Genomic DNA, 27,306 nt, shown 5'->3' with positions numbered 1-27,306 from the left:
AGCACTTCTAATCCTATCACTGGGCAACCTGCTCCATCACCTGAACCGGTGTCGCCTGAGGTCAGGCAGTCGGCGAAAGCGTGAGTAAACTGTACTGTTGTCCTGTGCTCGATGTTCTCGTCTATCCTGTTGGTCTGATCAGTGGAATATTTGAGTACGTGGGGACAGAAAATGTTCACCACCCAGCCTGGATACAGCTTCTGTGTGTTAAAAATCCAGCAGACTTAATTTGGGTTTTCAGCAAATTTTATTGAAAACATTATAAAAGTATGTGGTGCAGCAGCATATTTCAGTTTGTATGATCTTTAACATGTTCACATTTACACAAACCAAGTTGAAAATGGCTTTTACAGCAAGTTGTGAATGATCGAGCAGATGAAAACAACGCAGGGGCAGAGAGTCACAAAACATCTGCTGCCCCCGTGTGGCTGCTAGTGATACTACACTGAACCCTCAAACACGCTGAAGGAAAAGGTCCTTTTTTTAGGGGACCGCTTCCTCTTTCATTCCACAGCTCCTTTATGAGTTCAGTTTCCGAATTCACTGTTTTGTGATTTCAGAGCTGAAGTGCAAATTCATGACTTGGGTTGGTTTAAGTCTTAAGTGATTTCAAGCAAAACCATTTCGACCAATCCAAGGCATAGACACAGTGAATCCCCCCAGCCCGCATCTAAGAAGCATTCATTTAGGAAAGGAGGAGAAAAAAACAAACTTTGTGAACTTCTAAAAAGTTCACGAGCGACTGAAGTAGCACAGCACAGGATAACAAGTACAAAGTGACGGATCAGCTAAACATCGATTTTAGGGTTTTAAATGTGCACAGCAGTCTGCGTTCAAAGAAGAGGGTGACCGATGCAAACGGTCGCAGCCTGGATGAGCACAAGGAGCCTTTCAGAGGTGAAAGGCCAGAGCCTCTCTTTGAACGGCAGATTCTGCTGGATTACATTCACAAGAAAGTCACGGTAGCGTCATTAAACATCTTCATTTACACCAAGAAGGTTTTTTTTGAGCTAGATTCAGACGTCATCTACGCTGTAGCCTGTAGCCGCTGGGACACGATGAGTAACAGACAGAAATTTACAACTGATCCTCTGACAGCCACAAGACCTGAACAGAACAGACGCTAAAGCTTTCTGAGGGACGTTTGTGATCCCCAGACTGTGTTCTTTTCAGTTTGACCAAGCTGCATTTTTTTCTTTCAATGTAAAGCTTATTTTTTGTACCATTATGAAAGCTTCAGAACATTTAACTAAAGCTGCAACTAACAATTATTTTAATTATCTACCATTTTCTTTTACCATTTTGTCTATGGAAAAAGGTGAAAGAATGGCCTTCGTGAGTTTAATCATTTACAGTTTGTCACAGTCCACGATCAAATTAAGACAAAAAAAAAGCAGCAAACTCTCACATTGGAGAAGCTGCTGCCAGAGAGCATTTAGCATTTTTGCTTGGAACTATTAATTGAATCAAATTAGTTGATTAATCTACGAACTGTTTAACAACGTTGTAACTGACAAGGAAATCAGAAACTTCTGAGGTGATTCCATGTGTCTGTAGACTGAGCGACATTCAGTGTTACAGAAATAAGGAGTTTTTTGACCTTCACTGCTTTAAATGGGCGTCAGTCTCCTTTTGTGACATACAAAAACGTATGCTGGCCTGACTGCTCCCGATGGCTTTGGGACTCGGTTTTAGTTGAAATGAAAAGGAATCTGAAATGAGGTTTAACAGCTGTTCGAGAGACTCAAGTGGGTCAGGGGTGGCATTTATGGCTTTAGCAAGAATGAGATCTAAGCTTTGGCTTGTTGCATGTGCAATATGGCAACCCCACAGAGCCGGAAAGGTTGGTCCTCTTCCCAAACTGCAACACAACTAAAACCTTCATTTCCTCCTCTTAAGACAAGGCTGGCTTCAGACGCAGCAGAACGTGACATTTTAATTTTAAAAAAATGGCATGAAAGAAATCAGACATTAAAGTGACGTTCTGCTGCGGCTGAATGAGCTCGGCCTCTTTGACAGCGGAGGAACATCCACGTCTCTGCCGTTGGTTGGTGCTGTATGTGAGCCGCCGTGTCAGCATCAGAAGGGAGCGCGGCGTCCCGTCAGGGTGATTGTCATGTGATGCGTTTGTTTGAGTGCTGCGGATTCCTCAGTGCCTCATTTTACAAAAAGGAACGTGAGTACAATCTAGTGTTCGTAATCCATTTACCATAAAGAAATAACAACAGCAATAACAAAACGTCTCCAAAAAAACACCCAAACTATGTCCCATATACATTATCATGGAGAATATCAGCAGTTAAATACCTAGAATATGGTACATCTTTTTTTTCCTTTACAAACTTGTCGTTCTTTTCAAGAACAAAGCCTGAGAGGAGTTTCTCCTCTCTGTGTGAGCCTGAGGGAGGATCCCCGGCAGTTACGAGGACCTCCAGGCTCAGCGTCCAGGACTGAGAACCCTGAACGGTAAGTGAAAAGCTGATAACGTCTCCCGCATGTAAACCATGCATCAGGAGCCTGGGACCAAACAAAAGAGGACTCTAAACTGTCACAGATGCACAGGAGTCAGTGGACAAAAGACGCAGTCTTCCCTGAACCTAACAGAGACATGTCCATATTAAGCAAGCTCTGTTTAACTGCTGCTTGGCGATATTGTACCCATCACTCCGAATACCCTCCTTTTCCTCACCTGCACTGACGCTACCACACAACACAGAGCAAAGCTTATTTACAGTGGCTGACATGTTCCTGATGCTCATCATCTCTGCAACAAGACAAAGTGCAGCTGAGAAAATGGAAACTGCTGTCGACCGTTGATCAACCGCAGCGCCTCCCTGTTCACCTACTGTCTATCCCTCCTTCCACTATATCTCTTATCCCCCCTCGTCACCCAACATCCAAAATAATGTATATAAATAATACAAAAAAAATGCATCCTGTCCTGTGTATAATTTCCCATATGTTCCTAGAAAATAGAATGAGGTAAATCCCTGTAGTAAGACAATAACTAGACAATGCACCGAATGAAAGTCGCCCCTTCCTCCCCTCCCCTCACCTCGGCTGAATGACTACTTGGTTCATGTAGGCACAAAACAAGTCTACACAGCACATACGTGTGTCCATCTGTTTGCCTCTACGTGTGTCATCTCTGTTTCAGTCTTCGCATGTTTTCCCCATCGAACCTCGTCCTCCTCCCTCCGGCTGCTGCTGACCGCCCGGTTTCGACTTGGGTCCCCTCCCTCAGGACTTCCTCTGCCGCACCGTCTCTGAGCTGCCGTTCAGCTTGCTCCGTCCGGACGGGGTGCCCGTGCTGCCGTTGCCGAGGGGGCGGTCCCGGTCCGCGGGCACTTCCTGTTTGCGTCGACGGGTCTCTTTGTAGCGGAGTGTGATGTCACTGTGAGGAGAGCAGACATGTTAACAGGAAAACGGTCTCGGGAACAGCTCTTCTCAGCTGGTTCCAGTTTGAGGACGTTCTGATGCTGTGAACAATTAACTGTCATGACTGATCAGCTGTTTCTGCTCCGAGAAAACAAGAAACACAAACGTCACTTTATGCCCTGTCCCGTTTCCTGGCGCCCTTTTAATCATCTTTTTGCGCCCTCTTCTTCTGCAAAGCTACACTGGTCTTCCAGGTGGAGAACTGGTGCCACCCATTGCTCATCTCCATGAACTCTGCTAATGCATTCATTCACATTTTCTTATACCAATTTTCTTGAAATTTGGTTCAAATTTGTGATATGCTTGGATGGAAATGTTAAATATTTATATCGTCCCTTTAAATGCCAAATTGTTGCTGTTTCAAAGGAGTATATGTCAAATAGGACTATCAAACAGTCACATTCGGTTTTCTTTATGTTTTACACAGCAGCTCATCTGTTGTGGAACCAGCACTGTCAGATCAGGACACTCTGTCTCTCTGTGCTCTAACCATGAATCACAAGAGAGTTTCTATTTCCACCACGACATGCACCGTCATGGAGAAAAGCAACATGTTCAAGCAGGTCGGCGCTCCCCTCTACAGAGACGGAGATCCTAAATCAAATATCACGTGAGTCTGACCCCGTTGTCATTAATGCTCCTGATGAGAATCTGCAGCACATTTAATGATGGAGCACCCAAACTTTCATGTCTACAGAGGTGCAGTGAAACACCCCCACAGTGCTCACCTTGGTGTGCTGAAGCTGATGCAGTGTATTAGATGAGGGGCAGGGATGTGACCCACCCGACTAACTGGGTTTAAGTATTCACAGATGATATTTCTTCTCTGCTTGTTTTAAGCTGCTTGGAGTGACAAACAGGTTCTGCTTGCTGCAGTACTAACAGTTACAGTCTACATATACTGTACGTATACCCTTTTTCCAAAAAAACACAAAATTATGATTATCATGTTAACCTTTGTGCCACCATGACAGTAAAAACAAACTGCTAATACAGTCTCACCCACGTCTGAGTGACTGTAACATGGCATGCTGCAGTGTTTGCTGTCCTTGAGTAACTGGGTGAGGTGCAAGAGAGGTGGTGGAGCTGATCTGATTGGCTCATCTGGTGATGGACAGTTGAGTTGGAGGAGCCGGCATGCTGACTGACATATAGTGTGTGTGTGTGTGTGTGTGTGTGTGTGTGTGTGTGTGTGTGTGTCATTCAATGAGCCCTCGTGTCTGCTGTCTATCACCTCGAAAGTGTCGGCACAAGCTGGCTGCTTCACCACAGTGAGAAACTAAAAAAGTGCCATGCAGGAGAAGGACCCGTGTGGACTGATATCTGTGCTGTCTAAAGGATCCCAAAGATATTCTGAACATAATTATTAAACAGTGAAGCATTAAAGTGGAAATAAAACTAAACACAACACTGCTGACAGGAGGAAGTGGACGGGGCAAAGCATGTCTCTGCTATACCTACCTCACTGGACATGGACATTACTGCTGAGCAAGAGCGGGAAGGAGAAAGGGAGGGAGGACGGAGGAGGCCGGGAGGGGGAGAAAATAGACCAGAGGCTTAACATACTGAGGCATGGCTCTGCTGAACAGGAACACTACTCAACGGAAGGTGAATCAAACCAAAAACAACCTAAAAGATGTCGCTGCATGCATACTTTTTACAATGAAAGGCTGACTGAGAATAAATGGTTTAACATTTATTCATTCTGCAAACACTTGAGTTACCTGACTACAAAACAGCAGTAGACTGGCTGAACTGGTTGTTATGGTTGCTATATTTGAATCTTTAGTGTTAAAAGTTCCATTTTTAGCTTGGCCACCTCTTCTCTCACAAGCCTTTGCACAGCTATTATAATCTGCACTGACAAGTCAACTGAAAACAACATCTGGATTGTTAAATTTCACAGCTGCAGACCATTTTTATACTTTGATTTTTTGGATTATTTGTATCAAAGTAGTTTCTTCCTCTAAATGAGTGCAGGGTTTGATCATCTCTTCATGTGAACATGTTCTAAGTTTTTAAAGTAGTGAGTAAAGGCCCCCTGCCCAGTGACCCAGGCCACTTCTTACCGGATGAAGAACCGCCACACGGTCCAGGTGAAGATCAGGACGATTCCTAAAAACCAGCACTGCATGATGAAGAAGGGGATGGGCAGCATGATGGTGTTGGGGTCATACTTGACCACGATGAGGAACTCGGTCACTGTGATTGCTGCCACCAGCCACGCCTGCTGGCCAAGCTTCTTGTGGAACTTCCTGATGGGAAAATGACAAATGGTGTTGTTATGGAAAAGTAACACAAGTGGGAGGAAGTTTGTACTGTTTTCTGATGTGCTTGTGAAGCGGGCAAGACCCATATAGACTTTATAGTAGTGCTCAAAGCCAGCTGAACAAAAAGCTTTCAAAGCAATACTCTATATACACATAAATATACAACATATCATCTGCAGCAGCACAGCTCTACCCATCATTAAGACAAAGCTGTTGGGGGGCAACATGTAATATAGAGCTGACTGGTAAAAATCTGTACCCCCAGTTTCCCTTCACTGCTAACTGCAATCAAGTCACTATCAAGCAACGACCTTAGCTGCTGAAAAAGGAGGCCAGCACAAAGTGCCAAAACAGCAGTTCCTCAAATGGCCACTAGAGGCAGGCTCCAGAAGCGAGTCAACCCCCATAAACCTTCAAGTTCGAACGCCCAATTTTACAGCCTGGTACAAAAGATACGCTACAGTAAGTTGCACTGGAATGTTTTTGTTGGAGTGTGACGACGTGGAACTTAAAACTGTCCTCAAAGATGATTTTGGCTGTTCGTTTGGCCCTCTCAAAAAACGTGTTGCCAATTGTTTGAGGCAGTGCAGTGTTTCAATATTTGTTAGACAAGCAGAAATGCTTTGCATATGGAGATGTGATAAGCTTACACTATCAGGTGATTCTCTCACTCCCAAAGCTGCTCTAGGGGTTTGTTAATGTCAGCCTCACACTCAGAGCACACAGAGATACTTAACACGCATACAGTATACAGTCATTGTTACGTTACAGTACGGCTAACAACACTTTATAGGAATCATCTGCAGTCTTAGAATTGTGTTTTTGAAAAGTCGTGGGGTCTTACTATAGTGCACATGCGATCAGCCTGTGAGCTCACGCGTGCTCATTTCATGCTGCTGTTACTCACGGGTCATCCATGAAGTCGTAGATTTCCCTCATGGCTACGCCTCCTACGTTGACAAAAAAGACCAGGCGGAGCAGCACCAGGTAGTGCTCAGGAGGCATCCACAACACAAACTTCAGGTAGAAAGTGTTCAGCTCTGCCAGGAGGAACTGAAAAGGGAAGAGTAAATTTAACCCTAATTCATGTTTGGGTGTGGCTCATGTGGTACGATGAGGACATGTATTCTCACTCTTTGTTGCCATTATGACCCTCTTCTCCATATCATTAAAAACAGGAAGCTTCTTACCATAAATATGATGCCTAACACAGCAAGCCAGCGACGAACCGTTGAAGCAGGCTTCCACTCAAACTTCACCCAACTGTACGGTGTGAACTGGAACGCTATTCGCTTTATCTTCCCCCTGAGAGCGACACAGTCGAGATGCAGTAAGAGCATGGATACATTTCTATCACAGCAATGTTGCCACTCCTGCCAGAGGAAATGTAACCCCACTAACTCAAGTTCAAAGGCCAAAGAAGTTCTGTCAATATTTTTCAACGTGAACACTAAATCTTTATATCAGTCTTATAATAGAGACAATAGGTGTGGAGAAGTTTTATGAATCCAATTTATTCCCAAGATTTGTTATTGAGAGAAGGCTGGAAAGCGTGCATGCCTGAAGCTAATGCAGTGCATTAGATGAGGGGCGAGCACCAGGACAAACAGACACAGAGCCTGATGGAAAAAGTGAATTCAAGAATGAAGGAATCGTATTTTTGAATAAACCAGCTCTTTCTTCAGAGAGGCAGTCATTGTCAGTGTTTGGCGAGTGCTAAGTCGTACTTGTACGTCGGGATGTTCCACAGGCCCTGCCACTGGTAGGGCTTCATTGACAACCAGGCCAGGGTCTTCATGCCACAGTAGATCCCCAGACCGTTACACACCAGCACATCCATGATCCACTAGAGAGAAAAACATACATTTATCAAAGCGTGCAAAAAAAAGTAAAAAAAAAACATACAACCATAAGCACAATATGAGGGCCAGGCCTCAATTGTAATGTAGTGTACAGCCTTCTATTTATTTAAAGAACAATAGATATTTACATTCTATTATGTCTACATAATACTATATTAGTACTGTTCATATCCTATTATGTTGCTCTATTGCTTTCTAATAATGTTAATGTGATTATTGTGTTGCTGCCTGGTTTACTAAAGAGGTTCTTCTCATACAAACAAATGACCACTGCTATCATAACTCTCAACAGCAACAATGAAACAGCTGAAAAACTGCATCTGCAGGCATCAGGTACCAGGATATTACAAAACCACTGTGCTTCCTCAACACCTCAGAAGTACAGTGACCTTTGCACACAGTTCAGGTTTGCAGCTTTTCATCAGATAAAGTCAGGATAGCTGAAAACGGCCGGTGTGCTGGAGAAAAATCGTGCAGCACGAGGACACGCCTGTCGATTCTTAGGTAAGCAAAGGAAAAGAGCAGTCGTGTTTGTACATACATGATCCCACCAGCACTCTGAGAAGTTAGGTAACTGGTGCTCGAGGCTGTATTCCAGGAACTCAAACATCACGCTGATTATCATACACATCCACCAATCCCGAATCATCAGCGTCTGAGGAAGAGAGCAGAGCGAAAGGAGAGGGGGAGTAGGAGGAGAAGAACAGTGTGAAGTGGGAGGAGGTCAGCAAGATATCATAGAAAGAAACATTTTTCAGTGCACACAGCACTGTGCTGTGTGTGGTGCTGTCAGTCAGTCAGTCAGTCAGTCAGTCAGTCAGTCAGTCAGTCAGTCAGTCAGTCAGTCAGCCTGCCTGCCTGCCTGCCTGCCTGCCTGCCTGCCTGCCTGTCTGCCTGCCTGCCTGTCTGTCTGTCTGTCTGTCTGTCAGCTGCTTGAAGACCCTGGCTGTCAGTCTATTACAGGAAAGACTGATCAAGTGTTGAGGGATATGTTTTGTTTTTTATAATGATCAGTTAAAATTAAAACTTTCAGTTATTTGGCCTGAAACCTATAATTAATTTCTCAGTAAATGACAGGCTTCATCCTGGGATTTTAAAAACATGAGCTGGATGAGTTACATGTATGAAAGTCTGTTGCTCCTCAATGTACTCGACAGTTGAACTATTGACAGGCATTTCTTTACTTGATAATTGGACGGTTTGAGTCCAGTTGAGGCCAGTTGATTAGTGCACAGTCGTGTTCAGCCTCTCCATTCCTACCTTAATGTACCATCCCAAGAAGTGAGCTGGAACAAAGCCGTCCATCTTGTCCTGCAGAGACAAACAGACGTGTTTCTCTTCACAGTTAATGTGAAGTTTAAATACATCACGTCAAATTCAGTCCTAGCACACAATCGCCTTTGAACACAGTGTGTAAATCCTGTTATGTCATCAAAGCAAACTTTAGCTTTGAAAAGAAGCTTAATTTGGTCGTATGTCACTCTGTCAAATGCTGGATGACATAAACTTGTCTCTGATGTAACTGTGGTAGAAAACTGGAACTTATCGATGATATGCTCTTAACTAGAGCTGCAACAATTAGTCATTTAATCAATTAGTTGATAGGCATAAAACTAATTGGCCACAATTTTACAAAATCATCAGCAATTCATTGTTTTTGTTCTTTTTCTTTTTTTTTTTCACCAATTCTCCGGTTCCAGCTTCTCAAACATGAGGATTTAATGCATTTTTGTCACATACCATAGTTTTGGACATTTTGTCATAAAAAACAAGTTTTATGCATCTTTTCTGACATTAAACAGAACAAAGGCTTAATCAGTAATGAAGATAATCATTAGTTGCAGTGCTGTTTTTCACCACAGCTCTCTGCCTTCTAATAAAGTACATCTAGTTCAGATTGGCACTAACCTGAAATGAGCACAGTGAGTACTGGGTCACTGAACAGGACTTGGCTGTGCATCACAAAGCACAGAAATAAAATCCATCCAAACCAGTTATCTGCCTGTTTTTCTTTAACCAGCATTGTTCAAACACTTAACATTTATTTTCAGCTCTATCTGCTTTGTAATTTAGGACGTTCTGATGTTCCTTTGTCGAAAAATCCCAAATCTCCTCCAAATATAAATGTGTCTCATTTCAAATGCAATGTCTGATCATAATTTGACATTTTAAAAAGGTTATTCACACAGACTGGCTGTAATTCAGAGGAGGATGTGGTGGTTTGACCCACTCTGAGACTGAAATCAGGCCAACAGTAGAGATGGGCTCTGGGTCATGGCAGCAGCAGCAGACTGTCTCCCCAGGGGGGGAGGAAGGCCTGGTTCCACTGACGGGCTACAATCTGCACCAGACACAAGTCTCTGGAGCCAGTCAACACACAGCCACACAGAGAGGATTCTAGCTATTTCACAGTAATGGGGAAGGCTGTGTTCAGACTTGTTTAAGCTGCCACATTATTTAAGATCTAGGTCATTCCCTTATTAGTAATAATTGAGAGTGAAGAGTACATAATATAACTAACAGGGCCGAGTCTTGGAAGGTGTACCCCTGAGCATGAACGGTACTGCACATTCAAAATATGTTTTTCACAAAATGACCTCGCTGTTGCCCAAATGACACCTTTCATAAGCAGGGAAAACATAACTAGTCTTACCCAGATGTTGTGGAAGGGGTCGGTGGTGTTGCCTGGGTCATACATGAGGCAGTTTCCTCCATAGTCGCGCTCAGGGAGGGGCACCCCGAGCTTGGGGTCAATGTACTTCATGAACTGTCGTCCATCATGCACTGTCTGGATGATGGAGGTTTAGAGAAGTACAGAAACAATCAGAGCTTTTTCTCCCTGAAACGGAGCTTTCATGCAGACACAGAGACACACTGAAACCGAAACTATGGGCATGGGAATTCGACTTTCCACCACTGATTATTACAGAAAACTACGCACTCAGAATATGGAAATGTTTTCAATTAAACAGCTGCTCTAATTTATCATATTGTCACCGAGCGCCAATTTCAAGTTTCTTTGCATGACTAAAAAAAGCTGGAAAAAGGTGGATGGCTTCAGTACTTAAACTTTTCTTTAACAGTGCCCTGGCCTGATTAAGATACAGTTTGCCAGTGGTGACGCATTGCTATTTTAAAAGGTCTGGCTCAGTGATAAGACATTTTAATTAAAGTGGGAGAGAGCAAAGAGGCTTCCAGGGCTCAAGTTTTAGGAGGATCACAGCAGAAAAAGTAGAAGAGATTGGAGCAGAACAAGAACGAGAGACAAGAAAATCCTTTATTTTGGCCAGTGTTTTAAGATGCCTTTAGGTACTCCACCACATGGCTTTTCTGGATGTAGCTACTTTGCTTTGGTTTGTACACGATCCAAGAGTTAAACCAAAAGTCAACGTCAACCTCCACAAACTTTACGGTTTCATCAGAGAAGGAGCTCTGCCTGTTCGAGTGAAACGCCCGAGCATGAGGTAGCTACGCAGTTGTCCCTCCAACAACAAACATTCTAATGTGAGTGTTTCAGGCCATCAAGGCACCATCAGCACACCAACCTGGAAGAGGATGAAGATGAGGAACAGCTCGTAGACGACAGTGACACAAAGCCAGAATCGCCAGTAAGCTACAGAGACAGAAAGGGATGGTGAGAGTTGTGGCAACAGTTACAGTTTTATTAAGTCTTACAACTGCACTATAACGTGTTATGAATGTGCTTATGCATTAAAGACATCACAGAAACTGAATTGAAGAAATGTATTGCTAAGTTATGTCATGTAAACCTCTATGTTCCCATCCTGATTTTCACATTTAGTCTTTTGACTCATGCTTTGTTCAGAAAGAAACAGCTGATGAGGTCAAACATTAAACATGTCATCTTTGCTGTTTACAAAAGGATTAGAAAATTCTCACATCTGGTTTATTTATCTTTTACAAAGCGTCAAAACCTTTTCCCGGTTGTAAGATATGGTGATTTTAATATTGCAGAATCTCCCCTAACTAATACCTGAATTAATTTGCTCAGACACTGAAATTCAGCAAAGATTAAGTGTTCCAGTCAGAGGGATTGCGACAGACAATCTGGTTTCCATGCGCTCAGCTTCATGTTTTTTTTGAAAACGTCACATGGAAGGACTAACACGAGCTGTGGTAAAAGCAGACACCTAGCATAGCAGCACCTTGTAAGAAATACCCCACAAAAAGGACTGAATTCAACTGTTACTGTTAGTGTCATTTCTTGTGAACGGATGTGTATAAGCTTAGTTTGCTGTGACACGCCCAGCCAGTGATGCACTTGAGAGCTGCAGGTTGTAAATCCCTCTGGAGTCTTTCCCGAGGACATAAACCTGTGAATATTCAACTCAACTGCAGCAAGGTGCACAATGACTGAACCTACTCGGCTGGCTCGACAGGTCACAGTCACTGCATACGCATGCACGCACACAAACAAAATCCCCTTGTCTTTGGATTCACAAAAGGAGGGGCAAGTAACGCAACAACAGCAGCCTAAATTCTTGCCCAGCCACTTCACGCCACCAGCAACATTCAGCATGTGTTTCCATTTGACCTCCACACCCTGTTATCTTCCTTCCTTCCTCTTGTCCCTCTGGAGTTAGTGGGGAAACATGTTGTGTGCGAGAAGAGGTGAGTCTTCTGCATGAATGACCTTATGAAAACTACTTTTAAGAACTGTGCTGTTGAAACAGAAGCACTGCATTTATAGAGTGTAGCACATTTTTTTTTTTTACGTGTTTGTTGGTGTTCAATTTGTTCTCTAAGGGATCTGATTGGACCTCACCCCTGCCAGGAAAACACACCACCTGCTTTCAACAATTGCATTTAGCTATCCATTGTGTGTATTGATTCCCAGCACTCACAGGATATTTACTTCATGATAGAGGCAAACATGAGATTCTCAAATGTTGCTATTGATCAAATGCTCTAGGGTACTCTTACTTCTCTGCACAGGAAAAGGGTGGAGACACAATCAAAGTGCCATTAAAAGGTCAGACTCAACACCTGGGCTTCTACTGATAATAGCATCCTATTTGAACAGCGTAAGGTTCATGTCATTTACTGTAATGGAATATATATTTTCAATTCTCAGTTTGTGAGTAGGGAAGGGAATCCAGAACCAGTTCTTTTTTGGCGCATTTCCATTACACAGTTCCAGCTCTACTCGACTCGGTTCTACTCTACTCTACTTGGTTTGATTGAGTTTCCATTACAATTGAGTACTTCATAGTACCTCCTCAACGTAGGCGGGGTCGTCATACCACGGCTGCGCGAAACTGCCATGACGTCAATTTGTATGCGACGCAAACAGAGCCGACAAACAATGGAGGACATCGAGGCGATGTTGTATTTGCTGCTCGGTTTGTGGCTTTTTGTCACACAAAGCCTCGTCGACGGACCACGGTGATATTTTACGAGCAGCCATTTCCCTCGAGTGAGAATAAAGAATAAAGTCAGCGGTTGCTGTTGCCCGGCGTTACAATGGAGGGGGCGGGATTGTTTTTTCGGTGTTGGACGTCGCCGACCAGTGACGACACTCTCCGGTCAATCAGTGGCCGACAGGCTGTTGACGTCACACATATAGTATCGCTTCTACTCGCTTGGAACCTCGCCAAAGCAGGTACTGAAAATAGTATCAGGTACCAGGTACTATCCCTAATGGAAACACAAAACAACCGGGTAGAGTCGAGTCGAGCCGCGCTAGTGGAAATGTGGCATTTGAGAACCAGCTCCCAGTAGGTCAATTTTCGTTTGTAGGTTTGTAGGAATCGTTTGCCTGCCTGGTTAACGATGCTTATTGATTCCGCCTGTCTTGCACATGCGTGATAACGTCACACACGCTGCATTGTTTTGGTTTAGAACGTAGCCGATATGGCATTGAGGCAGAAGCGCTCCAAAGTATGGCTATATTTCACGCGAAAAGACGACACCAGGGCCACCTGCAACACGTGCAAAGTTTCCATTTCTTTAAAGGGGGGAAATACCTCCAACATGCTAGAATATTTGTCCACACAGCATGCAATTCATTTGCAGGAATGTCACGTGTCTGAAACGCTACTTAGCGATGCTTGTGAATCTAGCGGCAGAGCAAACACCAGGGCGTCATCTGTTATTAGTGCCGAAGGTAATGTTGAACTCTTACAAGCTGTGTCTGTTGTGTTAAGGTTAGCGCCATTTCACTGTGTAAACTGCTTTCACCATATGAATCATCCCTATGTCCTTCCATCAAATTTAGATGACGATGACTGCCAGAGTCAGGCTGGCTCAGAGGCCAGCTCTCACACTGGCTCAGAGGCTGCAGCGGGCACCGGCAGGTCTCGCACTCCTCTATCCACTCCTTTCACTGAGGCAGGGAAGAGTAAATGACCGAGACGAGGATGCAGGAATGTCACAGAGCAGTCAGTAGATTTGTGGTGAAAGGTTTGCACCCTTTTGCCCCTGAATTTCAGTAGGTTAATTCGTTGCATTTTATCTGGCATATCTGTTCAAATGAAAATCAGAAATTTGAGTTCTGTCAGAGTTGCATATAGTTATTTTAACCAGTGTAGTTCTGCTTCATTCATTCCTACTCTGAGAAGTAGCTCACCTACTTTTTAGGTTTGTTCTGAGGTTACGTCACACATCATTTGTGCATACTGTATATGTTATATTTTCTGTGTAGAGATGAAAATATAAAAGACAGTTAACGTAAACAAACCCATTTGTACTCTTTTATTTCTTCATCCAATGAGAATCGATAAGGAATCAGATTGATAGGCAAAATCAATAATGGAATTGGAATCGTTAAATTCCTATCAATTCCCATCCCTATTTGTGAGCAATAATAACGATTTAACGCTAAAGAGGCTGTTCGTGGGTGTATGTGAACATTTTCTCTTATCTGAAAGTTGGAACAGCAAACAAATGTCACTTTGGCATATTCTGGACATGACTGATGATTCAGAGAGGAACAAACAGATGACATGCTCAGATCCTTTGAAGTTTAACCTGCATTGCACAAGATGATGCCCATATTCTGTAGCTTTTAAAAACTGAAAAAGACAGCTTGCATTGACTGAGATATATGGCATGAGGGGGATGAAAATGTTGCCTTTAAACTGGGAAAAGCAGGTTTAGAGAACATTAGATGTGTAGATTACCTGGATGTGGCCTGGTGAAGGGTCCATCTTTGGCTTGTGTCACCCCAAAACAGAGGAACACCAGGATGCTTGCCACGATCCCCCTACAGGACCACGATTACAAGCACAGAAGAATGCTATGTAAGTTTATTATGCTACCAACGAATCAGGTGGCTGATTTATGCATTGGCTCAGTGCACATATTGAACATATTTACGGTGGCAGTGAAAGCAGGGATTATAGGGACAGGACATTATTCTAAAGTGAATTCAGTGACTATAAGTTCAACATAAAACATTTCCAACAGGATCTGCTGGACAGATTTCTTGGCAAAAGCACCCAAAAGTGGTTCACAGGGGAGGTGCCACCACAGTAATGACCACTTGTCTACTTCTACAACTCAGGTTAGTCTATACTGTATGTACATGGGTATAAAGAGGAGGAAGGGGAAAGTAATGGACTTTAAGTTAATATGAATCTAGAGGCCTGCCTGAGCAGCTGACTGCAGACAATTACTCCCTTTTATAATTCCCTCTGTGTTTACTGAACGATGAGGCTAACCTTTTCCTGTCATGCCTCTTTCCTTTGGAAAAATGTTCCTGGTGATATCAGACAGTCTGGCTCTGTTTAACTTTGAATAAGTGCTCATCCTTCAATACCTGAGGCCTTGTCCCTCTTATCATTATCCTAACGGCGGGTCAATCCATCTATTTTGGTGCTTATGGTTTACTTATTTTTATCCTGTCGCTGAGGAATCAACAAACAGAAACCACTGCATTTCTCAAACTTCTGCTGTTTTTGTTTCCCATAAGCTGCCAAACTGTGTCTCTCTCTCCTTCCTCTCTACCATTTTCTCCCTCTTCTCCTCTTTGCTGGACCACAGGCTGTCCAGGGACCTCCCTCTCCTGGCTGTCGTGTCTCATCCAGAGGTCTGGACATAGATCATCGTCCCCAGGAGATTCAGCCTCTCTTCTTCTCTCCTCTCTCCCTTGTTTTTATGCTATCGTGTTCCTCTTTCTGTCTCTCCCTCTGTATGCCTGTCTGTTGGCCTCTCCTCTCTGTCTGAACGCTGTCCTTCCTCTTCTGTGTTTGTGTACCCTGTCCTCCTTCCCGGTCTTCATGGTTGAAAGGAGGTTGTGTGGCTCATGTTCTATATATCTGATGATACCCGAAGCTGCTCAAGGTCCTCCTGGATCCATACTCTTCAGTTACGTGTTACAATCTACATATATCTATTTTTGTCACTGAAATTTGGATATATTGTAATGTTATTCATGAATTGCGGTTTTCTCCGTCCTCGGAGAGGGATCCCAAGCCAGATTTACACTGTAAACCCCTTGAGGCAAATTGTCATTTGTGATTCTGGACGACATAAATAAAACTGGCTTGACTTGCTCTGAACTTTAAAATGAACCGGGGAGGCCTAGCAACTGGACACACAATAAGATTTCAGCTTGTACAGCAAGTGTGGGAGCATGAGTGTGTGTGATTGAGTGACTGACTGTCAGTGTGTGGGTGGGTGGGTAAGTGAGAGTATGTGATTCAGAGAGCTGTATGTGTCAAAGTGGGTGTACATGTGTGTGAACTAGTGGGGGTGACAGATTAAAAACATGAGTGTATCCACCAGTGTGTGAATGAGTACATGAGAGAGATTCTGACTGCGTATGAGTGCACTCCGCTGCCAGGAAGAAGCTCTAGAGTCTTTATCCCGACGAGCCGGACTGTGCTGACGGCAGCAAATCCTGTTAAGACCTGTTCCACAATCCCTCACAAACACCAACATACACACAAACACAACCTCAAATCACATCACATCTTTTTTTCAGCTTGCTTGTGCTTGACCTGCATTGTGCTTTTCCAAACTGCAGCACACAATTAACGAATTAAAAAAATAAATAAAGTGGTCCATTATCATAGGACTTACACTAAGGAACCTTTTTCCACATTTTCAGTTCACATTAAACAAAACAGGCCCTTTTCTGTATTGAACAAGCCTCCAAACTCTCGTCAGAGCCGAGTTGTGAGTTGGTAGAACAGAGAGGAGCTCTGAGCTCAGACGACTGTTATCAGACTTATGTAAATGAGATGTCAACTCCTGACCAACAGGATGAAGTCAAATCCGCCCAAAGTGAACAAATCCAGGTCAGTACTATAATTAATACATAAAAAAGTTCTGTATGTTCAAATGCATGTCAAATGTTGGAACTGATGTCATTTCATGGTGCTTTACGACAGAGCGATGTTAGACCTCTGTAACATCCGGACACATTTACAACTGCAGAATTTCTGACTGAAATCAATTAGTTTCAATGTAATTGCTGAAATTGGTGGATTTGTTCGTCAGTTTCCTCTGCTGAACTTTGACATATCTATCTGAGCCTTTATCCCATCGCAGATCAACTTCAGAGTAGAGGGAGCAGAGAGAACAAGTGAGTTCATAACAGAAGAAGCTGTGTTGCACCATCTAGTTTCACAGAGCCCTTCTCTGCCAAAGCAGAAGCATCGCCGGTAGCTTTCCTCTTCATTTTGTCACAAACAACACTAACAGCAAACAACCAACAGCAGCGAATGCATGACCCACAAGTAGTCATACAGTTTATTTGTCAGCATATTGATATAAGGTGTTTCTTCTACTGTTTTTGACTTCTGGACTGCTGCCTTTTTTCCCATATGTTGTTTTCATGAAGCACAGGCCAAGCTTCTGGTCCTTTCTGGCAGAACTGGGCACCAATAAGAGTAATCATACCTCAGTCATTTTGCATTTACACAAGTCTCTAAGGTCTAGTAAATGTAATGCTCTAGGTTGTCCACTTGGCAAATCTTAATCAAATCAAATGGTGATCTGGCATTTCCGCACTTCCTTTTTATTGTCATAAGGATTTTATTTTGCCATAAAAAATCCATCAGGCTCCATGTGGCCTTGAAAGAGGGCCAGCTGGGCTCAAGGTGACTGTTACTGAAGAAGGAACTGATCCAATTTGAAACAATGACTTCTGCACCTCACCCACACTGCTGAGGCCGTGTGGCTTCATGCCAAATGGTGTCAAAACAGCGAGGTAAAAACTGTGGTGTTTATTGACTAGTTTTGCTATGTGACCGATTCATCGAATGCCAATGTGACGTGACCCACAAAAGACTAACAAGAAAAACATGTCATGGGACTAACGGGACATGAAGACAAAGCTGTGGTCAGTGACTAATTGTAAGAGGCAGAGATGCAAATCAAAATGTGAACTCAGCACGACTCGTCATTCAAAAGTTGGAATTAGAACAAACCTTGAACTTAATAGTGATACCGAGTACTCCTAAAACAAGTTTTCTCTCAAAATAAACTGCAGCCAAAATGATTATTTCAAACTTCAAGTGGAATTTTCTCAGCTGCCCGCTGGGTCCCTGTAGGTTTTTGGCTTTGAGGACACTGAAGGAGTGATGAGCGCAGCCTACTGACCTCTTAGTGTTGTAGGCCGTGTCCTGCGGGGTCTCTTCCAACAGCGTGACGTAGACCAGGGCACAGGTCAGGATGAACAGCACGGTCACAGTATGGGCTCGCCTGCGGAGAGAGGGACATTAAAAACATTTGCAAAGAGGAAACTTTCATAAAAGTCAATAGATGATTGACAAAACAATCCACTGAAGTTACCTGGCAGTACCACATGAGAATGTTTAACAATATTAATGCACTGTGGTTTGAGCAGAGAGCACACTGGTGATTATTAAAGAAACTGTCTGTTCTTGTGACTGAAAAGTGTCTAATAATCAGAAGAAAATATAATGAAGGGAGAGGAGATAAAACAGAAAAATTGAAACAGATTTATGTTGGGAAACTGGGTTACTTTGACTGAAAATAGTCACAAAAAGGGTTTGCAACAAACAAAATAAAAAAAGACACACTGAGGAAAGGATTTTATGAGTCAGTTCAACATTTTCTTTCACTTAAAAAGAGGAACAATTTACCCAAAGTAGCTTCTGTATCAATTTCTTGCTGACCTGCCTGACATTGGACTGAAAATTCCTGACAGGTTATATCTGGCCTGTTAAACTAATAAGATTTTGTATACTTTGGTGCACCAGCTGAACTCCAGTTTGAAGGCCATGGTGTTGGCCATAGGTTCATATCACCCGACAGCAGGTAACAAACCTTGGCCTTTGTTGTGTGACAGTTACACACTATGGTGGCTCAGATAAACATCGATGCTATCTGTGGGATTTATCTCAGCTCAAGGGGCAAAGTTATATTTATCACTTACTGATATGAGTCACAAGGACATACGGCATGCAGTGGATAACTGCAGGAATTCTCAATTAGCAATAAGTAAAAGGATTAAGCACTTGAATGGTATTTGGAAAGCTGATAAGGAAATCACTGCAAGATAACTGACAGGGATATAAATAGTGCCTGATGCAACGGCAGAATCAGCTAAAGGTTTAATACTATACTTGTGATGCTAAGATTGATCAGATGGCCATTAGAATCAGACGATATTTACTATCATTCAGGAAGTCCCAAAGGCCATCCACAGGCCGATCGAAGCACTTTTAAATGCTTGGCCTATTGTCAGTCCTGTGTTGGTCTGCTCAGGGTACCCCAGCTGTCAAAAAAACAGTCCATTGAGCTCAGCTAAAACACTGACACCAAACAGCATTGTGTGTGAGTGACCTGCAAGTGAACTGTGGTGCTCACTGTGGAGTAAATAAACAGCAGTCAGCAGTATCAATTAGCGTAATGACATGACAGCATGTGTGCACCGATGAGTACTGTGAGCAGTGCTGCTTCAGGTGAAGAAAATTTTTTTAAAGCAAATTTGCTTGAATTTTAGCTACATGCCGCAGGTGCACACCCCTCTAAACTGTTGCTGAACTTCAGGGTCTTGTTCAGCAGCACCTGCCGAGCACCAACCAAGTTACAGAGTGGCTGCTAGCCAAAGTAAAATGTTATTTTGAGGCCGATTAAGTTCTGATATTTGAAAGCAGAAACCGCAAAGGCTGTATGGGCCAATGGTCATTTTCTAGCCTATAACAACAAGCCTTCCTGAAATATGGTTAGTTTGAAGAGATGTGACCATGAACTAGACATTTTACCACTGCAAAATAAACTTTGTCAGTGCTTTCTCATGGACAAATGAGACAGCACTAAACACAGCAGGTGCAGTTTGTTCCCCTCAGCTCATTAAACTAGCAAAGCAATGCATCAACATGAAACCTTGTCCCCGAGCATGCTCAGTGACATTTGCCTGACACAGCTACTATCCACAGACAGACAATGCAGTCATGGAGTTGTTTCAGAACAAATAAACTGCCCATGTTTATTGCCATTACAGAAAATGTCGCCCGGTGTGCTCTTTTATGTGTTTTTAATAGTTTTGGGACAGCAATTGAGGTCAATGGTGCAGAGGCTTCATCTTTATCAGTCCACATCTACACAGACAATGGTTTCCTCAGGGGACTTGGCTCTAAAAAATAAAACACTCTTATTATTTAAGGGCATTGGGGTAAATACTGGAATAAAGAAATGGTATATTTAGCATTGAGGCCACTTCTGATATAGACCAGCCTGTCCACAAGCTCTTTGGCTCACAGTCTGAGTCACAGAGACGGTACACCAGGTGTCATTAACATTTCCTCTGTGTTCCACCTCCTTATCCAACCTGTTTGGCTGGAGACACAGGGGAGGGCCTGGCTCCGTCTCCTGCCTGACAACCACACAACACCATAAAACACCAATGGGAATGAAAAGACATGCTGCAAATACCAGTCTGGTGTAACAAACAAGCTCAGAACAAAATCTAGCACTAAGAATGAGGTTGAGCACCCACATAAAACAAGCACCTGGTCGAAGACAGTCATATGACCAATCAGAACATATGCAGAAATACACCCCCGATCACAAGACATTTGGGACACTGTGTCAAACATAAACAAAACAGAATGTGACAATTTGTTACAACAGGTTCATTGGTAACAGGTGATAGCATCATGATTGGGTATGAAAGGGGCATCCTGGAAAAGCGAGGATGGAGCGAGAACACATGACTGGATAAAGAATATTACTACATGGGCTCTGGAACAGTTTCTAAAACTGCTGTTGGGAAATTCAGCTCATTTGCAAATGATTGTATTCTGCTTTATCTACGTTTTGCACAGCTGGACTCAGGGTTGCAGTCTAATGTCCTGAGGCTGACTGTGGGATTGAAATAGGCTAGACGAGGGCTTCTCCAAGTCCAGAACTCAGACTGCATCTGGACCGAAAAGCAAGTCAATCTGGACGTTTGATAAACCCTAGGCTAGAGAAATACAGTTTGTAGCCTCTGCTTAATTTGTTATAGATCACAGGTTCACTGGCCTTGTGTCACAAGACAACATTAAATCCTGTTACGAGCTCAAGTTTGTCTCTTAAAAAACATTAACCAAAAATAAACCTTTTCCCAAGATATCACCAGCAGTCAAAATCCACAAAGCATTCTAAGAAGTCTCATGGAACAGGAATGTGTGGGCAGAAATGCTATTTAGGGAAAAATCAAATGTGGTGTGCCAGCACAAATTTTGCTTCATCAGGCTGAGTTCTATATAAGGTCTATTCAAGCTATTCCTTTTTTCTCAAGACAAGAAAAACTTCCCCAACCCCAGTCTGTGCTAACCTGCTGCATACCACACAGTTACCCTCATTAACAACCACAGTGAGACAGAGAGACCTTTCTTTGGTATATCTCTGTAACGACTGGGATTCTCCCAGACACAGCCAATGTGCTTCTGCAGACTACATGATACAAAATCCATCACAAGCGACAAACTTTTTCACCGCCACTTCCTCTATTTCAGTGCTAATGTGTGGTTTACTTGTCACAAGTCAGTAACAACTGTCAATCACTGTTGAATCTGGGGTAATGACAGCACACTTTTGACAAATATTAACTGCTGAATATACATTTCTGATCTGACTTACGACGGGAAAGCAATAGATACTGTATACTTTCAGTGATGTGCATTTTTTCTACTTGTTTTCAGTGCATTGCATTGCATACATGCAATATTAATAAATATCCAGGATGAATAAATAATACAATAAATATCCACAATGCCATATGATTTCCAATGGTCACAGCCTGCAAAGCCATTCATCATTATCAGTTGCATTTCTGAACAGCAAACAACTGATCGATTAATCGTTGCAGCTCTGAGAACATTCATTACGTGTTGAAACTGCTTTATAGGTGTATTGATTCAACTGTATTGTAATTTTGGAGGCTGTAGTTGGTAGCAGTGTTGAATTATACTGCCTATACTAAGCTGAGTTTCTAGCATTTAGTCTGCCCTAATTGATATAATAGGATGGCCATACTGTATATTAGAAATCCCTATACACACTGCAGGATGATGGTCTACTTCAATAATATGAATAGACAAAGGTAGCATCTTAGTCTGTTAATGCCTCCAGTACTGGACTTCATGTCAAGGTTGTAACACAGTAATGAGAAATCCTCATTAAGGTTTCTCCCTGGGAGAAGCGGCCTCCTCTGCTGCCAAAGATATTGGATAGCTTGGCAGATTCTTCCTGCCCCTTGCTTGACACACAAAGCACAGATGAGACACACATATACTTACTCAAGCTTAATTATTCCTGGCGCGACAGGTTGAAGGGCCATGGTGGTGATATATTAAAGGCGGCTGCAGAGGGGAATGTCACTTTTCCAGATTAGCCTCATGTCCTTCCACTGAAATACCTGCATCCTGCACATGCCACCACGCTGTCTCTGTGTGCGTACAGAACTGACTCCTCCAGTCTACTGCATGGACAGAATATCTGTCTTGACTTCAAGTCTGCCGTGGATCTCTTTCTGCTGAAGGTGCAGGCTGGGATATTAGCTACTGGCTTGTTATCAACCAGCTCTGAGCTTGGGTGTGCTATGTAAGCATCCACGGTAAACATTAGCAGAACACCTTTAAAGCTGGCACCTCGTGGAATAAGCCTTGGAGATTCCTCACATCGTTTTGCGGTTGGTTTCAGACTTACTATTTTAAATCTCTCTTTGAAGATGTGGAACAAGGTCACAGCACTTGTTGTGATTAATAGAGGTCACTTGGGCCTGTCTTTCAGTTCACCTTGAAACCTAGAACACACCCTATTGTCACAGAAAACATGCCTTTTTCTGCAGGAGCTGTGAATTTGAAGCGGGTTAAAAACACCATCACTTCAGATGCTGCACCGTTCGGTATTTGACATTCGTATGAGTTGACATTGCCGGAAAGCACTCACCAGAAAAAGGTGTTGGTTCCGTCGTCATAGACTTCGCACTCCGTGTTTCTCCGGTGCAGGCTCTCCCTGGAGGTCTGCCTCATCACACTGGCCTTAATAAGTGTGTTCTGGTTCGGACAGCCAGGCTCCACTGAGCCGTTGTAGACCTGCTCGGCGGCGGATGCGGCTGTGGCGCATTTGCCGGTGGCGTTGGTCGCGGCCACGCTGCTTCTCTTCGACTCGGGCTTGGTCATGGTTTTCACAAACCACCCACCCTCGCCGCTTTTCTTTACGTTTTGGTTTAACCCCGGGCTCTGCTCCCGTCTACTGTCATCCGCGTCAGCCCCACCCAAGTGACTGTCAGCATCCTGGGGTGGTCGGAGGAAATGAACGTTACTAAAGGGATACCAAACCTGAAAATCACGTCCTGCAGTTAGCGGTTGGCTCCTGAACGTCACCCAGCACCGCACAGCAACGTACAGACATGCATAACGCTATAGGATGCGTAGCAAGACTTCTTCTCTGACACCGCCTTCTTAAATAAACGCATTTCGATTCATTTTTCAACCAACGGGACCACTTTCTGTCATTAGCACTGTTTGGGTATTTAACTGACGACTACCAGGCTGTAAACAAATCACAGGAGCTGCAATGCGATGGGTGCGAAGCCTTGATGTCAGTTAGGCTAACCGCTTTAGCTATTTGTAGCAGGCTATTTTTTATTTGACCTTGCTAACAACGCTAGCGTTGACTGACAAGCTTGTTAACAATTAACCGACGTTAAGCCATCGCTGTTAGAGACAGATTTTTATTTATCTATTTTACAATTTATGTGTTATAATATGTCTTTAGGTTCGGTGTTTGGAATGAGGTTTTCGTTTAATTTAAGCTAGCGTTACTTACCAGTTGAATTTATGGGATTACAGACTGAAGTCCGGATGAGTTCAGGAGATGTTAACGCTACATCAGTACAAACGTTTGAAATCCGTTTTGTTGGAAGAAAGGAAAACGATTTAGCGGCAAACTGTCACACTGCGCCTAGAGACTGCGTCCACTGGAGTAACAAACACACAAACTGCTCTCGACACTGACTTTGTGGGCTATACTCCAGACACGCATCACATGGGCATGGAGTCTGCTTACTTGAAGTTAGCAGCAGCAACAATACCGTATCCGTATAATGCTCTTCACTATAAAAGACGCCTCTCCAGTCACTCAGTAAAATGCCTTTATTTTGAAATCACAGTCTTGAAGTTGGAAGTCTTACCAATGCTACTTTCCGCATTGTTTTGACATGATAACCTCGCAGATCTGGCGGGTTTAGTTGGGGATCATCCATCCAGCACTTTGTTTGTAACAGTTGGTGAATTAATGTCAAAGTGTTCATATTTGACAGTAACAATAGGTTTCATACACATATTCCACCACAATGCGGTATTTTCTTCAATGGAACATGCTATGCTAAAAACATGCTATCGAAAGCTGTCATCCTATGGTGTGTTTTGGGTAAATTGTATGTCGTCACTTCCGATCATTTTCTGCCTCAGACGTCATTAGCCATAACAAATAATGCAATGAACAAAAAGAAACGGCTGGAATTTAATTTAAAAATATAAATAAACAAATTTTAAAAACAAGTAAACAAATCCAATAATAACTATTTGTAATAAATGATTATCATCAGCTCACGAGTCACAGTGCAGGATGGGCATGAAAATTCAAGGACTTACTCAATAATAAGAACAACTTTTGCAAAAGGTTTCTAAGTTAGTTATAAGTAAATCATTTACTGAACATACTATATAGATTGGTTCTAAGTATTGATAAAAGTAACTTTTATTATCAGGTTTTAAAGTAAACAGTTTTTATCCATTGGAATAAATGTTTGGATTGCACTGAAAAATGCTGACAAATGGTTTATGGCTTGCAGAAATTAAAGTTTCCCTTGAAGTTGGCTCCCTGATTAATTAAAAAGCTAGGGGGAAAAAAGTTATGCTTGTGGAGCATAAACATCAGTCAATTTTTCACAGCTTAGCAAGCCAAATGTTATTCTTATTAAGGCCTTATTGCTGAACTCTGAAACATGAAATTATTTATTGAGCATTCATAAAGCTATTGGTTGCATGTTATTTTTTCTTTCTTGAAACGTCATGTTCATAGCACCATAGTTACATTATTTACTCACTTCTCTTGAAGAAATCTAGAATGCTTTTTTTTTTTTTTTTTTTTTTAATGTAAACTGCAGAAGATCTTATCTTTGTCAGCCAGTGTGGTGCAAACTTACCCACGGTCTTCAACAGCTTGATTTGCCCACAAATAGAGCAATAGCAAAAGCCTCAAGTTACAACCGCTTCCTGTTCTTCGGCAACTGTAATTTTGACTTGTCAAAGATCCATTCAGAAGATTGTCCTCGAGACCTAATGTTCTAGCCGGGAAAAACCCTCAGCTGACAACACATGGCAAAACCACCTTTATCTCTCTCTTGTGTAACCAGCGTTAAGGATTCCAGGTCAGAAGTAAAGAGAAAAAGCTCTTCTGTACTTAAGTATTGCCCATTTCACTTTGTACTTTGATTAAAGTGCATATCAGAGGAAACTGTTACCCTTTTTGCTCCATCACAGTTGTTTGTGGCCTGTTGGTAGTTAGTTTGCAAAGTTAGGTTTTACATTCAAAGATTATGACCTATGAGCAGCATAGCAGTAGCTATATTTTTTCATTTAATTTTCTTAATATATCTATAAATTTACTCCCAAAAGAAGTCCTTCTTTGAAACACTTGCACTTATAAGATATAGAGACAAACGAAATAAGAGGTAAGAAATGAGTTGAATTTATTGCTGACACCTCTATACAATAAGTGCAGCTTTGTAGCTGCTTTTATACAATTCAAGCGCCCAAAGTAACAACTCTGCCCAGAGTATCCATCATATTAATATGGTGACTTAGCTAAAATATATATATTCTTTTCTCTCTCTCTTCTCTTGGGGACAAAACACAAGTTCCCATAAATCATTAAATGGCAGGGTGAAGACTACGTAGACTATGTGTCTATGTAATGTCCCTAAAAGTGATGGAAACATGACTGTGTGTGTGTTTATGAAATGATTGGCACTGTACTTAGAGCCAAAGGCAACATTCTCTGCAGGGCGGATGAGGCACACTGAGGCCTGAGAGCCATAACAGCCACTGCAGGTCATAAACTATAAGGGCAGAGGTTTTGTTATTGGCAAGGTAAATGAATGGCGGAGTAGCCCAAGGCTTTAAGTATTTGTCTAAAGCGAGGTTCTAATGTTTGACTGCATGCCATATAAAACAATTAGTATTCAGAAACAAAAAAAAACCCGATTGATGTTGCTCCTTTGAAGACATTTACTGTTTCTAACCAAAGAATATTCCTTTCAGATCTGACAATCGCTGATTCAAAGCATAACACGAAGCTATTTAAATCCTGTGATTCACAAGAAAATTTAAAGTGACAAAGCTACGAGTACTACAAATCAGTCCTTCACACTCAGCTAAAATACTGGAGAGGTGGAGTTCAAATCCAGTTGGAGTCTTATCTTCAAAGGAACAGCACATATGAGGTGCATGCAGCTCTCTTTTCATCATTTATTTTAATTTAGGCCTTTTCTTATGCAAAAAGTGTTACACAAACATTGCAAGGTCTATTTTTAACCACTGGGTGAGCAGCTCTCTAAAGCTGCACTGAGGCACAGGTCAGCTTTCTGAATACTTTTTGCTTGAAACGTCTCTCTACTGGATGACTGATAACTGTTGCGAAATGGACTAGTTTGGTGAACATTCTTCAGTGTTTTTACCAACAGAAGAACATCATTTGTGGTTATTTCATTTTGAGTTTTCTTTAGTGATATAACAGCAGCTTCTGGAATAGGGTGTTTCTGTTATGTTTTCATTAAGAAAGAAAATCTAGCAAATGAAGCCAATGTGGATAACATCTCCCGTCCATCAGCAAATCTTGAGATTTAAAAATTAAAACCAGGGACATCCACAAAGCCTCGATCTGTCATTATGAATAGATCCAGACTAGAGCGTGAGTTACTCAAACCAAAGAGGATACACAGAAATAGCTGCAGGGCTTTAGAAGATAAAATCTATTAAAATTTGCTGAAGACACTCTCAGTAGATGCTGATAGTTCTGCACACTTAATTAAATGACATACACTGAAATAACAGTTTTTGGTGAGACACTGCATTAAATCAACAGACATGTTCCAATAGATAATAATAATCTGCAGTTTGTTTGGCTCATTTCTGTTTAAAGACATGTTTCTGAGCGGTCTGATGAGCTTACAGATAAACATACATAATTTGGTGGAGTGGATCGTTAGGTAGGAAACGAGTGGCTAATTCACCCAGGAAATCTAC

The 27,306-nt window shown here is 42.4% G+C and overlaps 1 protein-coding gene across 1 annotated transcript; it reads right to left on the bottom strand.

Annotated features, from left to right (window-relative positions):
• Positions 1 to 228: 228 nt before the first annotated feature.
• Positions 229 to 24,051, bottom strand: ptdss2 (phosphatidylserine synthase 2). The gene is made up of 13 exons (XM_070971745.1): positions 23,825 to 24,051; positions 22,943 to 23,289; positions 18,140 to 18,241; positions 14,713 to 14,795; positions 11,116 to 11,183; positions 10,224 to 10,358; positions 8,831 to 8,881; positions 8,112 to 8,225; positions 7,436 to 7,554; positions 6,899 to 7,013; positions 6,616 to 6,761; positions 5,508 to 5,693; positions 229 to 3,394 (listed from the first exon to the last, which is right to left on the bottom strand). The coding sequence occupies exons 2-13, from the start codon at positions 23,173 to 23,175 to the stop codon at positions 3,241 to 3,243; spliced, it is 1,506 nt and encodes a 501-aa protein (XP_070827846.1). The 5' UTR covers positions 23,176 to 23,289; positions 23,825 to 24,051; the 3' UTR covers positions 229 to 3,240.
• Between the last annotated feature and the right edge of the window lie 3,255 nt (positions 24,052 to 27,306).

The sequence above is a fragment of the Chaetodon trifascialis genome, chromosome 10, assembly GCF_039877785.1.
Source record: "Chaetodon trifascialis isolate fChaTrf1 chromosome 10, fChaTrf1.hap1, whole genome shotgun sequence".
Classification (NCBI taxonomy): Eukaryota; Metazoa; Chordata; class Actinopteri; order Chaetodontiformes; family Chaetodontidae; genus Chaetodon; species Chaetodon trifascialis.
This window is presented reverse-complemented; position numbering and strand designations above follow the sequence as displayed.

Coding starts and splice junctions, on each gene's coding strand:
- ptdss2 (XM_070971745.1), bottom strand. CDS start 23,175: ATGACCAAGCCCGAGTCGAAGAGAAGCAGCGTGGCCGCGACCAACGCC. Junction 11,184..14,712: donor CTTCACCAGGCCACATCCAG/GTAATCTACACA, acceptor CTGTCTCTGTAG/CTTACTGGCGATTCTGGCTT. Junction 6,762..6,898: donor TGTTAGGCATCATATTTATG/GTAAGAAGCTTC, acceptor TTCCCTTTTCAG/TTCCTCCTGGCAGAGCTGAA.